The sequence below is a fragment of the Aethalodelphis obliquidens genome, unplaced genomic scaffold (genome assembly GCF_003676395.1).
Source record: "Aethalodelphis obliquidens isolate GAN/ISIS:26980383/991018 unplaced genomic scaffold, ASM367639v1 scaffold8, whole genome shotgun sequence".
Classification (NCBI taxonomy): Eukaryota; Metazoa; Chordata; class Mammalia; order Artiodactyla; family Delphinidae; genus Aethalodelphis; species Aethalodelphis obliquidens.
This window is the reverse complement of record NW_020837952.1, coordinates 48,969,620-48,983,860: the sequence shown is the minus strand read 5'-3', so window position 1 is coordinate 48,983,860 and position 14,241 is coordinate 48,969,620. Positions and strand designations below refer to the sequence as shown.

The following is a 14,241-nucleotide window of genomic DNA, read 5'->3' as shown; positions in this document are numbered from 1 at the left end:
ACGCACCGCAATGAATAGTAGTACCCACTCGCGTCAACTAGAGAAAGCCCACGCGCAGCAATGAAGACCCAACGCAGCCAAAAAATTTTTAAAAATTTAAAAAAATGATAGAGCCTGCCTTGTAGCGGGTTGTGCAGTTACATGAGATCATTTATATAAAGTGCTTAGGCCATAATATGGTAAGTAATTACTTTACTACATTCTGAAAGAAAAAAATTATATTCAGGTTCCCTACCATGCCAGCAAGTGCAGCTGCTGGGACAGATTACTAGGTTTCCTTTCTTCTTCATAAAGCCTTGCGATAAATCCCTAGGTCCCTTTCCCTTGAAAGCTGAACGAGGCTAACATACCAAGCTTAGACATGAAAAGATAAAGCTTCACTTGAAAAACAGAGAACAAGAGGGTACAAGTTGCTAGTACAAATGTACGTTCTAAAAGGTTAGATTAAATCATGGAGGATAAAGTCATACCTGATTTACTAAATGAAATTAGAGCATGTTGGGTGTGTCACTATCCTTTGAAGCTGACAGCAAGGACAATAACTGCAGCCTTCTATGTACCCTTGAGTTTCTCTGCCAATGACAATATTGGGCTTAATGAACCACGGTTGTGATATGATTTGACAATTTTTGGTCTTATGTACTTAAGTACTCAATCATCACTTCTCAAAATACTAAAACCTCTTGAAGTGTGAAAGAGATTTAGGACAAATAAATGAGCTATTGTAATGTATTCTGTCCACATTATGCTTTAGAGTTTGTAGACAATTTCAAATACATTATCTCATTTGATTCTCACAATAGCTCTGCAAGGCAGTCAGGTAGGTTAGGAAATGGATGTTCAGGGAGACTAAAAGATTGGCTTGAGGTCATATAGCTAAGAAGCAGAAGTGAATTCAAACTCGGGTCCTGTGACTCTCAGTCCCATGCTACTTTTACTGAATAATGAGTGGAAAATGTTGGTACCTAACATCATCAGAGGAAGAACAGGCTGAATTTTAGTTTTAAGAAGGATTCAAGTAAAAAAATATGTTGCACGAAAGATGGCACTCCCCACGCCCATGGCATACTTAGCCAATCAGCCACAGAATTCTTTACTGCTTGTCCCGGATTTAGCTTCAAAATCCTCCCAACACAGTGCTCTGGGAGCTAATACTAAAAGATCAGAGCAGACACATGACCTTAAACTTATTTTCATGGGACTTCCCTGGTGGTCCAGTGGTTAGGACATTGCGCTTCCAACGCAGGGGTCTTGGATTCGATCCCCGGTTGGGGAACTAAGATCCTGCATGCCGTGTGGCATGGCCAAAGTTGGGGGGGGGGGCGGAATCAGGTAATTCCTGCATGGTCTACTAGGCAATGCCCAGCACTTCATTAACGCAAGGACCCAGTAAGTTCTGTTGTTCATTAAAAAAATAAACTTATTTTCATAAAAAGATGATTCATAGAGCTTATTCAAGGAAACTGGAGGGATCTGAGGTGGAGACTGTTGCTAATGCTTACCAATACCCAACACCCACACCCGCCTTTTCTCCTGGGCACATCTTCCTGACTCCTTTGCAGTTAGATGGGGCCAGATGACCATCTAGCCATCTAGTCATCAACTAACGATCTAGTTAGTTCTGCCCAATGTACCATGAGTAGAAGTGGGTGATCCTTTTCTTCCCTTATCTTCTGAGTGATTAAGGAGACGCTGAAGGTTCCAGGGACTACTGAGTTACAAGATGGATGGAAGTTGGGTCTCTAAGTGGCTGAATGGAGTAGGGTCCGCGACACACACACCAACCTTCCCTAAACTTTGAACTACAATTTGAGAAATAAGGTTATTCTGAGGCTTTGCTCAGCAGTTCATCTACACACACCAATAAAGGTTGACTTCAATGACTATGCCCTTCCTGGAATCATCTTTTCGTGTCATTCTTAGAGGCGATACTGGATTGGGGGACGTCTTCACACATTTCTCCCATTCAAGTTTTAAAGACCTCATGAGTGCACATGGTAGTGGATTTGTTTTTCTCTTTCTGATCCTTCCTTTTTGGAAGAAATCCCTAGTTGGGTGACCTTGGTGGGAACACAGGAGTCTAAGGGGCAGCTACTGTCTTGTTCCATCCCCTGCAAATTAGAGCCTGGGCCCTTGATAGAGATTCTTCCAACTGAATGTTGATATCTGAGACTTTAAATCTTGAGCAAATGAGGCAAAGCAGCAAGGACAATTGAGAAACCAATCTCTGAATCCAGCTTGGCTGAGGTCCTATGCTTGCATTGCCTTGGTTCTTCCCATCTTCCAAGCTTAATTCCCCAGGTAAAACAGATTCCATGAGGTACTTAAACCTCTCCAATAAACTCTCTTTCTGCTTCTGTTAGCTAGAGTCCATTTCTACATGGACTCTTGTGCCATGTGTTCATGCGTATACACATACGCACACAACACAGAATATTCTAGCACCAACAGCAAGTGTTCTTTGCCAGGGCAATCCTTCCAAAACATAAATTGCTTGTAACCTTCTCCTGTTTCAAAAGATTCAATGGTTATCTCTTTCAGGACAAAACCCTCCCTTTTGAGCATGACATCCCAGAAGCCTTTTACCTTGCTTGTTTCCCCTCTCATCACTTCCCCTCTTCTATAGGCTGGACCCTTGGCTTACCATTTCTCCACACCGTCGTACCCACTGTGCACTTGGCCTCTTGTGCCTTTCCCTTTCTTGGCAAGTTCCTGCCTACCCTTCATGCTTTAGCTCAAGGGTGACCTCCACGAAACACAGTCTGGCAGTATTTCCTCTAACACCACGTGTATGTGTTTTATTGCCCGAATTACACTTTATTGCAATTGTTCACAAGTTTATCCTTCTTATTAGGTTACAAACTTCTTCAGGACAGTGTCTGTCTAGTCATCTATGTATCAAAGATCTAGGATACTTCTTGGCACACCGTAGATGCTCAATAGCTATCTGTTGACTGAATGAATGAATGAACATGACCTGACGTCTGTGAGGCTCTGATGATCAGCAGAAGAATCCTTCTAAAACAACTGCAATAAAGACTGTGCAGTATTCCAGCCCTGAGTTACCCAAAGGTGGTTTAGAAAACAAAGAGACACCAGCTATCTTGAAATAATTTTTAATGCTTTAAAATTTGACTAGCGCACACAATACATGTTTTAGCAGAAGAAGAATGAAAATGTGTGTATGGTGTTTAATAAAATTGACATTACAAAACAAGACCATGTTAAGAAAATTCTCAAAAGTAGAAGTAAACATTTCAGTAAAAACCAAGTAAACAACACGCTAAGGGATAGGATTTTAAAATCCTAATAAATGTAGTTGCCTAAATCCAGACTTTAGACATTGAGATTTACTTTGTCACTTAAAAAAAAAAAAAAAAGGCAGAATGCCCTTCATTTTAAATGCACTTTTAAAAAATGTTTGCACATTGTTTTCCTGCTGGCAACTCAGTATAATCAAGTATATAAGAATACCAGATGGATTCCAATCTGATAATAAAAAAGTGTATCACCTGGTCTTCTGGTTAAATATACAGTTCACCTCAGAAAGCAACAAAAAGTTATGCTACACATTACATTTCTATGTCACACCCTCCCTGCTGTCCAGGCCCCAAAGTGAACACAGTTGAAAACTACTTCAACGTAAGAGAAAATGAAAACAAAATCTACAGCACCTTTTGGTTTCTAAGCATAGGAAACAGGCAGAATGGAAATACAGGAAGAGGGAAACAATGGGTGAGACCAATGATGTGCTCTTCAGTAAAATTCCATTTATACACAGCTGCTCAAATGGACAGAGTGGCTGATTTATGTATTGGTCACATGAGGAAAAAAAACTGACTTTCAAAATTTCCTCGAATTCTGGCAGATCCCTCCAAAATGTAAAGACCGGAGATAATTTACTCACACAATCATTTCCTAGAACTTTATCAAATAATTAGGTAGCACCATAATGGTGAAGGTCGTGGTGAGGAAGAGAGGAAGAAAGGAGCATTATTTTTTACTTCCTACCCACTCTTCCCCATCAAATTACTAAGGTTCAATGAGTCCTCAGAAAACCAAACAATCAAAATGCACTTCATGCAAATAAAGCACTTTCCAGGCTGAGTCCGTCCAAAAGGTAGTGCTTCACTTAACATTTTGGAAGAAGTATGTAATTCCAGGACAGTATGCAGATTTCTCTAGAATCCTGACAACCAGTGCCAGCTTGGCAAAGTTTAATTAAATGCATAAGAGTGGCAAATGATGATGATACTTAGAAGAGCATCTTGGTCACAGCAGGTAAGAATTTAAACAGCGCAGAAGGCGTTTGCTAGCACATTATATGGTTAAAAATTCCAGAGTTCAACTGTTTCTTTTTCAGACATGAATTTCACTGAGAATGGGCATCTTGTTTTATCAATTTTTCTTCTTACAAGTAAAACAATTCAAACCACTCCTGCCTTATGTAAAAATATTAAAATCTTATATAAACCTTATCAGTGGCCTGAGAAATGCAGGGACATTCACGAAGAGATGTGTGCAAAAACTGTTTCCCTCAGAGAGCAGGATAAGTGAGAAGAATCCACCCTCTAGAATAAAATTTTAGAAGGGGTTTGTTTCTATTTTCACTAAATGAACAAGGGAGGTTTTATCTAAAATTTGTATGTAGCTTTAAAATGTATTTAATACATTGAAATTCTAAACAAATACTGACAATTGGTATCACAAAGTGTGATTTGGTATATTTGTAGAATATACTACGTATATATACTACGTAAGCTTCTATTACACATTAATAAAATTTAATTGTACATTTAAAATACGATTATCCCTTACTTCATATCATTTATTCAGAACATCAATCCCCTTGGTTATGTTCACAACTTTCAACCCTTTAAGAAGCTGTACCAAAGTTAAAAAAAATCATTAGATTTGATGTGAAATACAACTCCTTACAGGTTGAATGAATAAGCCAGATATATATGCTTAAGAAAACATTTACAAGTATTATATAGGTAATATAATTAATTACAAATTGCTTGCTGTTCATTAAAAACATCTCTTTTGGACTTGTAGATAGTGCACAAACAGGGTCATTACAACGTGCATGTCTTTGCAATGCTAATATTACTGAATTATACAGATTCGGGCTAACGCTGTGCCACAGACAGGACTGAGAACGTGCCGCATCTGAAATGCCATTGATGGAAACAGACTGGGTACCTAAGTGCTGGGCTTCCAATCTCTTATCCAATGTCAGTTCCTCTTTAGTTAGTAGATGATGAAGCTTCCGCCTTCCCCGTGGCTTCCTCACTAAAGAGCAGCTTTCGAAGTATATTTGCATAAAATGGTCCATACACTTGTTTGTTGAGATTCACAATGCTTGCATATTGCGAGCCTAGCACCTCTAGCTCCTGCTGAACGACAGTGAGGCCTCCTGGCACGGCAGGCATGCATTTTGGAGGGTTTGGCAGACAAAGTAGGCTTTTCATGTATAGCTGGATTCGTTTTTCTGGGGAAAAAGAAGGCATCTTTATCTGTCCCATTATTAAAGCATGTGATTTTGAAAAATGAGAACAGTAATTGTGGTATGTGGATTGCGGCAACATTCTCAGTTCTTGACCTCTCCCTATATTCGTGCCCTTTCCAAAGCAGCCTTGCAGCTCTTCCCATCAAAGACTGGAGTCTGTTTCCCCATGCCTTGGAGCAGGGATGGCCTTATGACTTGCTTTGGCCAATGCAGAATGTGGCAGAAGTGCTGGTATGTGAGTTCCGTGCTCAGGAGGCATTGTTTGAACCCACTCTCTCTGCCTACCACCACCATGTAAACAAGCCTGGGCCTGATGAGGGACCATGTTGAGGGAAGCCCAGTTGTTCCATCTTAGGCCATCCTAGACCAAGCTGTAGCCAACCAACTCCCAAGCACCTGAGAGAGCCCAGGCAAGATCAGCAGAGCTACCCACCCAAGCCACAGCTGACCACAAATGCACGCGTGCGTCCAGCAAGATCAAAAGAACTACCCAGTTGCCCCACAGACTCGTAAGCAATGACAGATGGAGTTTTGGGGTGATTTGTTATGCAGTAATAGCTAGCTAACAAAACATGCATAGCATTTTCAGGGTGGGGTGGGGAATCTTTTACAAAAACTCAACGTCCATAATTTTAATTATGTATCCTAAAGCTGAGTTTGTAAACTGGCACTGCCAGTTTGGTCCACGTAGTGTTTTTTAAAAATAGAAGTCATTTAAAACGAGGGGATTTCACATAGAAAATCAAAGTTTTGGTTCTTCTTGAAAAATCTACAGATCTGGCAAACTTAGGGGCCCAAACTGCCACATGGCAAGGGTGAGCACACATCCGAGTTTTCACAGGACAGTTGAAGTTGACACCTGCTGTCCTGGCATAATTAAAAAGAGCACTCTCAAAAGTGTCCTGGGGTGGAAAATAAATTATATGATCACCCCCCATGTGGGCAACAATCTGGAGTCACTAAGGAAGGGCCACCCCACTGGCACTGCCACCTTCTCCATTCTTCCTGCTTCAGTGCCTCAGCGTATCTGCATTTGAGACGACTTCACAAAAGCACGCAAATGCATAAATAAGTGAAGCTGCAGTGGTATTGGACAAATGGTACTGGACAAGCCTGAAATGCCCCAGCCCATGCTGCACCAAGGATGTTCTCTGGCTTTGGAAACAGAAATCTCACAAATAAGGAAGTTTACTAAGGAAAATACACTCCATCGAATACAGATAACTATATTGCTGAAACTTATCTCTAAACACTTCTCCCAAAAATCACACATTTCAGCCAGACCTGACCTAGAACTCAAAGTCCCCAGTGTCCCATGTCCATATCTTAGCCCAAATTGTTTCCTCTTACTAGAATGCCTTTCCACCTCACCTCATGTCTGCACAAGTCGAGAGCATACTTCAATGCTGATGCTAGAGTCACCTCCTTTCTGTGGCTTTTCCTAGCAACTGTTACACTATCATCCCATATTACTGTTACTTGAGAATTTATCTCTCCCTTCTTAGACGGTGGGCTTTCTAAGGGTCAGGGCTATTTTTTTGTCTTATAATATCCCTGGTCTGGCATGTGGCAGGCACGTCATAAATGCCGCTTGAATTAAAGTGAGATTGGAATGAAAAAGGTCTATAAAGATAAACCCCAAACTGAAAGCAATGGGAGCCAGAGAGGAATGGGGGCTGGAGAAGGCTGTCAAAGATGACTTGGGCCTTATCCATAATTTGTCAACAAGAGGAAATTATTCATGGATGTATCACTTGTATAATTGAAAATTACTTTTTAAAAATGTAGGTGGCTATTAGCATGCAAATAATTTACACAGCAGGTAATCCATAAATCATTTTTACATGGTTTTGGTATATATTTGGAAAAAAAATAGTTTGAAGGAAAACTCCCTCTCTAATTACCTTTTTTAATGGCTAAGAACACAGTGGGAGTTGTAATTCCATTGTAGACAAATAGCACATCAACTAAGAACAAAAGAAGGCAGACTGTGGGTACCATGAACTACAGGGGAGGAAAGGCAGGGGTAAATTGGAGCCCTTCTTCTGTCCCAGGGATCCCTCTAAGTGCTTAATGTATTCCAGCTCCTCTGCAGGCAGAGAATTAAGAGGAAACTGTCTGCTAAATTCCCCGTTAGGCTGGCTGGTCGACTCTCAGAAGCTGGGTCTATTTTCATCACAGATACGGTCCAAACACTTTTCACAAGGCTGTTTAAAGAATGAAACTTTTTCAAAACTGTTATTATGCTGACAAGTGGTTCTATCTCCTCTGTGGATGAGTCACAGTTTTTAGGCCAAGACTAAGGTGACAGAAGCGTCTGTCCATTTAGGAGCAGCCAAATGGAGCCCCTGCCAAAGACATGCCCTTGGCTTCCAGAGCCCAGGGAGGGACGCTCAAGTGAGTCATTCATGTTGCTAGGCAACAATACTTTGAATGAGGTTACAAAATACTTCCAGTTTGCAAAAGAACAGGAAACTTGGACTGGGGAGAGCTGGGTGGAAAAAAGTTGCTTGACTGGCTTTTAAGAGGCCACCTCGGGGTGGGGCATCTCCTGGACCCCAGCTTCCCTCTCCCTTGACATTGCAAGTACTTCCCTGATCTAAAGCAAGGGCATGGAGGACACCCAATGCTCTGGCCACGCTGCCAATGAGCAGCAGGGCTCCAGCTTTGACTGTAGTGCCCATTAGAGCAGTTAAGAATATGAGTCACTCTCCCCGCCCCACCCCACCCTCTCTCTCTCTTTTTCTCTCTTACACTTCTTCCTCTTCCTCTTCCTCTTTCTCTTTCTCTTTCTCTGCTATGTGAGGACACAAGAAAGCAACCATCTGCCAGCCAAGAAGAGAGCTCTCACCAAAGCCCAACCACGCTGGCACCTTGACCCCAGACTTCCAGCCTCTAGAACTGTAAGAAAATAAATTTCTTCTGTTTAAAAACAAACAAAACAAAAAAGAATATGAGTCAGAGGCTCAGGAAGAAGCCATACTCTGCACCCTGCTAGTTATGCGACCTCAGGTGAGAGTTACTTAACTGCTCTAAGTCTCCATGCATTCACCCATTCCACAGATATTTATTAAAGGTCGTCTCTGGGCCCAGCATGGTATGGGGAAATAGCAGTGAGCAAATATGCACCCCGTCCTCGTGAGGCCTGTGCACTAGTGGGGGGTCTCTTGGTACGTGGCAGACTGCAGACGGCCTGCCCCTCTTTCTCCAGGGAACACCGTCTCCCTGTTGTTGGCGTTCAGCTGGAGACTATGGGCCATGAGATGCATGTCAGCAGTGAAGGTTATGCAGGGAAGGGCTCAGGCACAGGCAGCTGCGGTTATGCCGTGTGTGTTACTGTTTTCACCCGTCACCCCTCAGCAGCCCACATGCTACACACCAGACGGCTCTTTTCTTGGGGGTGGGGTTGAAGCCTAGAGCTATTAAGTGGCCTGGGTGGCCTAGATCTCCAGCATCCCGTGTCCCCAGGGATAAGAATGAGAGAAACTATTTAAGAGCCTCAACTAAATAATAGCAAGTACTTGTATTCTTAGGGAAGTCAGTGCTGCACTTTGAAAACTTGCAGATTAGTCCTGGAATGTTAGTATATTCGAATGCCACACTCTTTCCTCTGTCTGGTCCATTCCTCACCCTCTGCAGTAGACACTCGCTTTGTGTCCCACATCACCCTCTTCCCTTCTTAAGGCCACAGCACCCTGATCTTGTTTGCGGGAAAACAATCGCTTCCCTAGTTTCAGACCAGGTGTTACAGGTAAAGCTGACTCACCAGGAATTGAACACGTCTCAAGTTTAAGTTTCTTCCCCTCTGGCCACCATGAATGAGTCAACAATGGGACATGACCACCGTCTGGAGTCAATGAGACTCAATTCTGGGGTCACCGTCTGAGCTAAGAGGGGAGGGAAACTGACTCCTTTTTTTTTTTTGGCTTGACTTAAACACAGAAAGATGTAGGCTGGAGCTGAAGTCATCTTGCTGTGTTGGGAAGAGACTCTCCATGGAGACAGCCAGCCCAGAGGAAGGCAGTGCTGAGGGACCAAAGTGGGGAAACCAGCACCCAGGACATAGTTTAAGCTCTGATTAAGCTGTACCAGCAGCCAATCCCACCCTGCTGTTTTCTGTTATATGAGCAAATACATTCCCTTTTTGCTTAAGCCACTTTAGAAGCTTAGGTTCTCTGTCACAAGTAATAGAAAAAGTCCTAACTGATACATTCTCCCCAACTCACCAATACAACTTGACCTTAAGATATTCATTTTCTTAGCAATCAAGTACAAAAAAAAGTCTACCCACTATGCCTCTCAGTTGCAGGGTCTTTTTAACTCTTTGTCTCTCTAAGCCTGACCAACATAGGGGCCTCAGCTCACACAGGTTTGCTTCCAGCAGAGCCCGTGTCTACTTTCTGTGAACATACTGCCAGCTGGTTTGGATTGCTCTATTGATCTAGGAATTTAACATTACTGGCAGCATGATGTTATTTTCTTCGTAGAAACCTATCGGCTGGGTAGTAAGGTAGAAGGCTCTGAAACATCCTCCCACTCTGCTACATATACACACAGAAGCAGCAATGAGTCCCAAACCTTTGAAAATATTAATGCTTTATTCATATTTTCAATATTTATTCACTCACCAAAATAAGCAGGTAATCTGTTTAAGACTAAAATTTGACTGACAGTTAACATTAGCCAAAACCAGCATGGTTAAGCAAATTGGAATTGAAGCAGAAACCAATAAAAACATGAAGACTCACCAATCAAGGACCAGATAGGATTGTCCTCCTCTTCAATGCTTGAGAATTGACCTACAAGGTTAGCTTGAACCTCAGCATCTAGAGCAGGTAAACCTCTCTCCATCAGGGTCTTGTTTACCTCGACACAAGTCTGAACACCGATAGAATTTAGGACTTCCTTCAAGTTAAAGGTCCTACAAAACATGAAACAAAAATCCCATCAGGGATAGTTTTTATTTAGCAGGATTTTTGTTGTTGTTGTTGTTTTAAAAGTATACCAACTTATTTCAAATGTCTACCAATTTTTCCCTATACAGACAATAATTACCTCTATTAGAATGAGCTTAGAAAATAGTAACTCCTCCCAACCATCCTTTATTTGTAGCAGATTTGTAAATGCTTAAAACCACTCAATTCTGTGGGTAACGTTTAAATAGGAAAGCACAGACAGAAAAATGTGAAAATAAGTCTGCAACCCCATCTTCAGGCAGGGATATCAGAAAGGGAAAGAGTAGGTTCTTTAAAAAGTAACCTATTTACTTCTTAAAATAAACCCTCTGGTCTGAGTGGATTCATTCATAGATTTTTTTTTTTAATGTGCTTGGAAAATGAGGTACGATCAATTCCTTTATCCACGCCTGAGCAGTAAATCTCTAACACCAATCAAACGCAAGAAATGAAGATATTCAGAAGCCAATACCATGAAGACAAGTTACCTAAAACTCTTGACCTATCATGATGGAAGGTAAGAAACTCCTTCGCATTGTTACTTTCAAGTAACTGATCAGTAATCCCAAATATATACAGTCCAGAAAACTGTAAAAAGTAGTTAGTGGTGGGTTATTTAACAGGTAAGGAAAAAGGTGTAATTAGAAACAGCATTTGTTGGATCCACACTATTGGGGAATGATGATGGAAAATTGCTGCTCACTAGTCAGAAAGGGTCTTTAAGACAACTTTGTGCAAAATGGGAATTAAAGGATAAGAGATGGGGGGATGGGGTGGGGGGAATTAGACAAAACAATAATATAATCAGATAGGCAAAACAACTATAAAGAAGATGACTTAACAACTAAGTAGTTATTAAAAGCTAACGTTTATCAAGCACTTACCATGTGCCAGACACCTGTCCTAAGTGCTTCACACAGTCATCTTAAGTTTCCATTAACCCTAAGGTAGGTACAATTATTCCCTTTTTACAAATGAGGAGGTGAGACTCAGAGTGATTCAGGATCTTATTCAATGGTACATAACAAGTCAGTAGCATAGCTAGGATTTAAACCCTGGTTTGCCTGACCCCAAAGCCTGTCCTCTTAGTAACCATTTTGCTGTGTGCTTTATATTAATACTTAAGCAGTACTGGGGGTTCACTAAAGGCTTAATAAATTAGAATTCCTGGAAAATAATGGTTACCCAGTGTGGGAAAATGCTAAAATAAGATCTATTGCAAAACCAGAGCCAGAGCAGGTTTCTTTTTATTACAGGTCTTGGGTCCTGGAACGTGAAATAAAAGAGCCTGGCAAGTTAGCACCAGGATCAGTAGAAAGGGCAGGGCCTTGACATACGCCAGGGTTCAGGCCTTGGCTTGTCCTTTTCTTGGTGTGCAACCCAAGGCAAATCATATTCTCTCTCTGAGCTTCAGGTCAAAATGAGAACTTTGGATGCTATAACCACTTGGGCTTCTTTGGGCTTTTAATATTCTAGGATTTTATCAAGTCATTTATGTGCTCTCTAAGTAATGGGCAGGAGGATGGGAGGTTGGGTGTATCTCCCTTCAAAGAGAGGAATAAAGTCCCTGAAAACACCTGAAAGGGGAACCAGCAAGAGGAGCTGACCCATATGAGACTCATGGAATCATCTGGCCATTGGCTAAGACTAGGAATTTTCTAACTTGGACAGGATTCCCAATAGGATGATCTAAATGCAAAATTGAAATGGGATTCTAGTATTCAATGAAGGTTTGATACTGGGAAATGAATTTGGCAAAAACAAAACTTACACTGGACTTGCAGAGCATCTCTGAAGGACAGAGATGTCACCACTGTGAAGATTTCACAGAGGCTAGGTCAGTGAAGCTGGTAAACATTTCATGGCAGAAAACCTATGGAGTTGGAACAACTGAATCGGAAAGCCTCTTTGATAGGGCGTTCTAAACACTGAGCATGGTGGATTTCTGCATTTTGTTGTTTTTTTCCACAACACTGTCAAAGAAGAGCTTTTGCACACACCCATCCTAAGCGGAAACACTATACTCACCCTGGCACTTGTTATGGAAAAGACCTCTCCTTTCCTATGATGGGACATCTAAGCCTTCAGTGATATTAAAGGAAATTCTAAAAGAAGAAGGTGTGAGCTAAGCTTCTCAAAAGCACAGTCCTGAATATCACATCCAGATGTCAAGGTTATTTACATTTTCTGAAACACATGCAGACCCTGAATACAAGGCAAAGCAGATAAAAATGCTTGGAACTTACTCTTTGTTCATGCCTTCAAGTAGAACAGCTGAAATCTTTTTTACCCTGATTGCAAGCTCAGGTAGGCCGTCTGTCATAGCACCCACCATGTTGTTGGTGATTAGGGACAGGCAGGCAATCATTTTCAGTTGATTCAGCTTTTCTGTCAGTTCCTGAAGACGTGCTCCATCTGTCATGAGTGTCTAGCATGTTTATTTAAAATGTAAAAATAGTAAGGGAAGCTCAATACCATGAACTTGTAAAATAAGCAATGTTACATCAAACTCCCATTTTTATCTGATTTCAGTAAAGTCATTAAATCACATGCAACACAGACCAGCTGATTCACAGTTTGAACTTAAGAATTAGAATACTGGAAAACTTGAGTGAAGGAAAAAAAAAAAATCACTCACCTCTGGTAATTCTTTTTTCTGATAATCCCACTGTAACAATTTCAAATAACTATTATTTAGCACCAATGTAGGGCTCAGGCTTGGCTTGGAGCTGTTTTTGGCCCCGGGAGTTAAAGCAGTCTCAGAAAGAGAAAGTAATTCTTCATGTACAGATTCTTTTATCCATTCTGTAGTTTGATCAAGAGCACCTGCAAGTACAAAGGCCACATATTTGTCCTACAGCTGATGGATTCCTTCATTTGTGCATTCTACATGACAGATGTCAGGTTAGGTGCTGGGCATGAATGACAAAACAGCCATGGCCCTCAAGGAGCTGAGCTTAGAGTCCAGATGGGCAGACAGACCTGTAAGCTCACAATTACAGCAGAATACAGTGAATACTAGAAGACACAGCAGGAGTGGAGGGAGGAGAGGCTGTCCAGGACAGGCTGTAAGAGGAACTCCATAAGTGACACTTCAGGATACAAGGCAAACAGAGGAAAAGAGCTGTCACGCCAGGATAGGAGAATAGCCCACACAAAGACCCGGAATAGTGAGAAAATATGGTAATTTGGATGCTACAAGCAAATCTGTACTGCTGGTCTATAAAGAACTAGGAGGGAGAGAGAGTGGCAGCAGACGGCATCAGATGGATAGACAGGCCAGCTCACACATGACCTTGAGTCTTGTGCAGAGAAGGTATTTAGATTAAAGGCATTGATGATTAATTAAACATTTTTGGGTTCCAGACCCCTCCTCGGAGTGTCTGAATAGAGCTATGCCTTTCCCAGCATGCTGGTGTGCACACTTTATTTTACTTCAGACCCAGTTCTAAGGTCTCCCCCTAGAAATAAACTGCTTTTTATACCACATTTCTTATAAAATTATGTATTTGGTAGAATTTATAAGGTGGAGATTGCTTAAAAATGCAGACTGAACACAGGTGCAGATTTTTTAAAAAGACCCAGAGAACAAAATAAATAGTCACCCTGGAAACAGGGGTAATTTATGAGCAGCTCAGTTTGCCACACTTAAGCAACACCACCTCCAGAATTTCACAACTTTGTTTCTCCTCAGTTGGCAAATGTTGTTCTTGGTTTTCCCAGTTCTGTTTATAAAGATATAAAAGACTTGCAGTCTTTTATTTAAAAGGTACC

At 41.4% G+C, this 14,241-nt stretch overlaps 1 protein-coding gene and 1 non-coding gene across 6 annotated transcripts in view; one reads left to right on the top strand and one right to left on the bottom strand.

Moving 5' to 3' along the window:
- The first annotated feature begins 1,203 nt into the window (after positions 1–1,203).
- Positions 1,204–1,276, top strand: TRNAG-UCC (transfer RNA glycine (anticodon UCC)). The gene has a single exon. It is a non-coding gene; the product is annotated as a tRNA-Gly (tRNA).
- Positions 1,277–3,100: 1,824 nt separating this feature from the next.
- Positions 3,101–14,241, bottom strand: part of TCP11L2 (t-complex 11 like 2) — a 41,579-nt gene continuing 30,438 nt past the window's right edge. For all 5 annotated transcript variants that reach the window (XM_027107429.1, XM_027107433.1, XM_027107431.1 and 2 more), the window contains 4 exons: positions 13,106–13,293; positions 12,714–12,895; positions 10,261–10,433; positions 3,101–5,494 (listed from right to left, as the gene is read on the bottom strand). In XM_027107429.1, the coding sequence (XP_026963230.1) occupies positions 5,250–5,494; positions 10,261–10,433; positions 12,714–12,895; positions 13,106–13,293 (788 nt within the window). In that variant the 3' untranslated portion in view covers positions 3,101–5,249. The remainder of the gene's footprint in view (positions 5,495–10,260; positions 10,434–12,713; positions 12,896–13,105; positions 13,294–14,241) is intronic.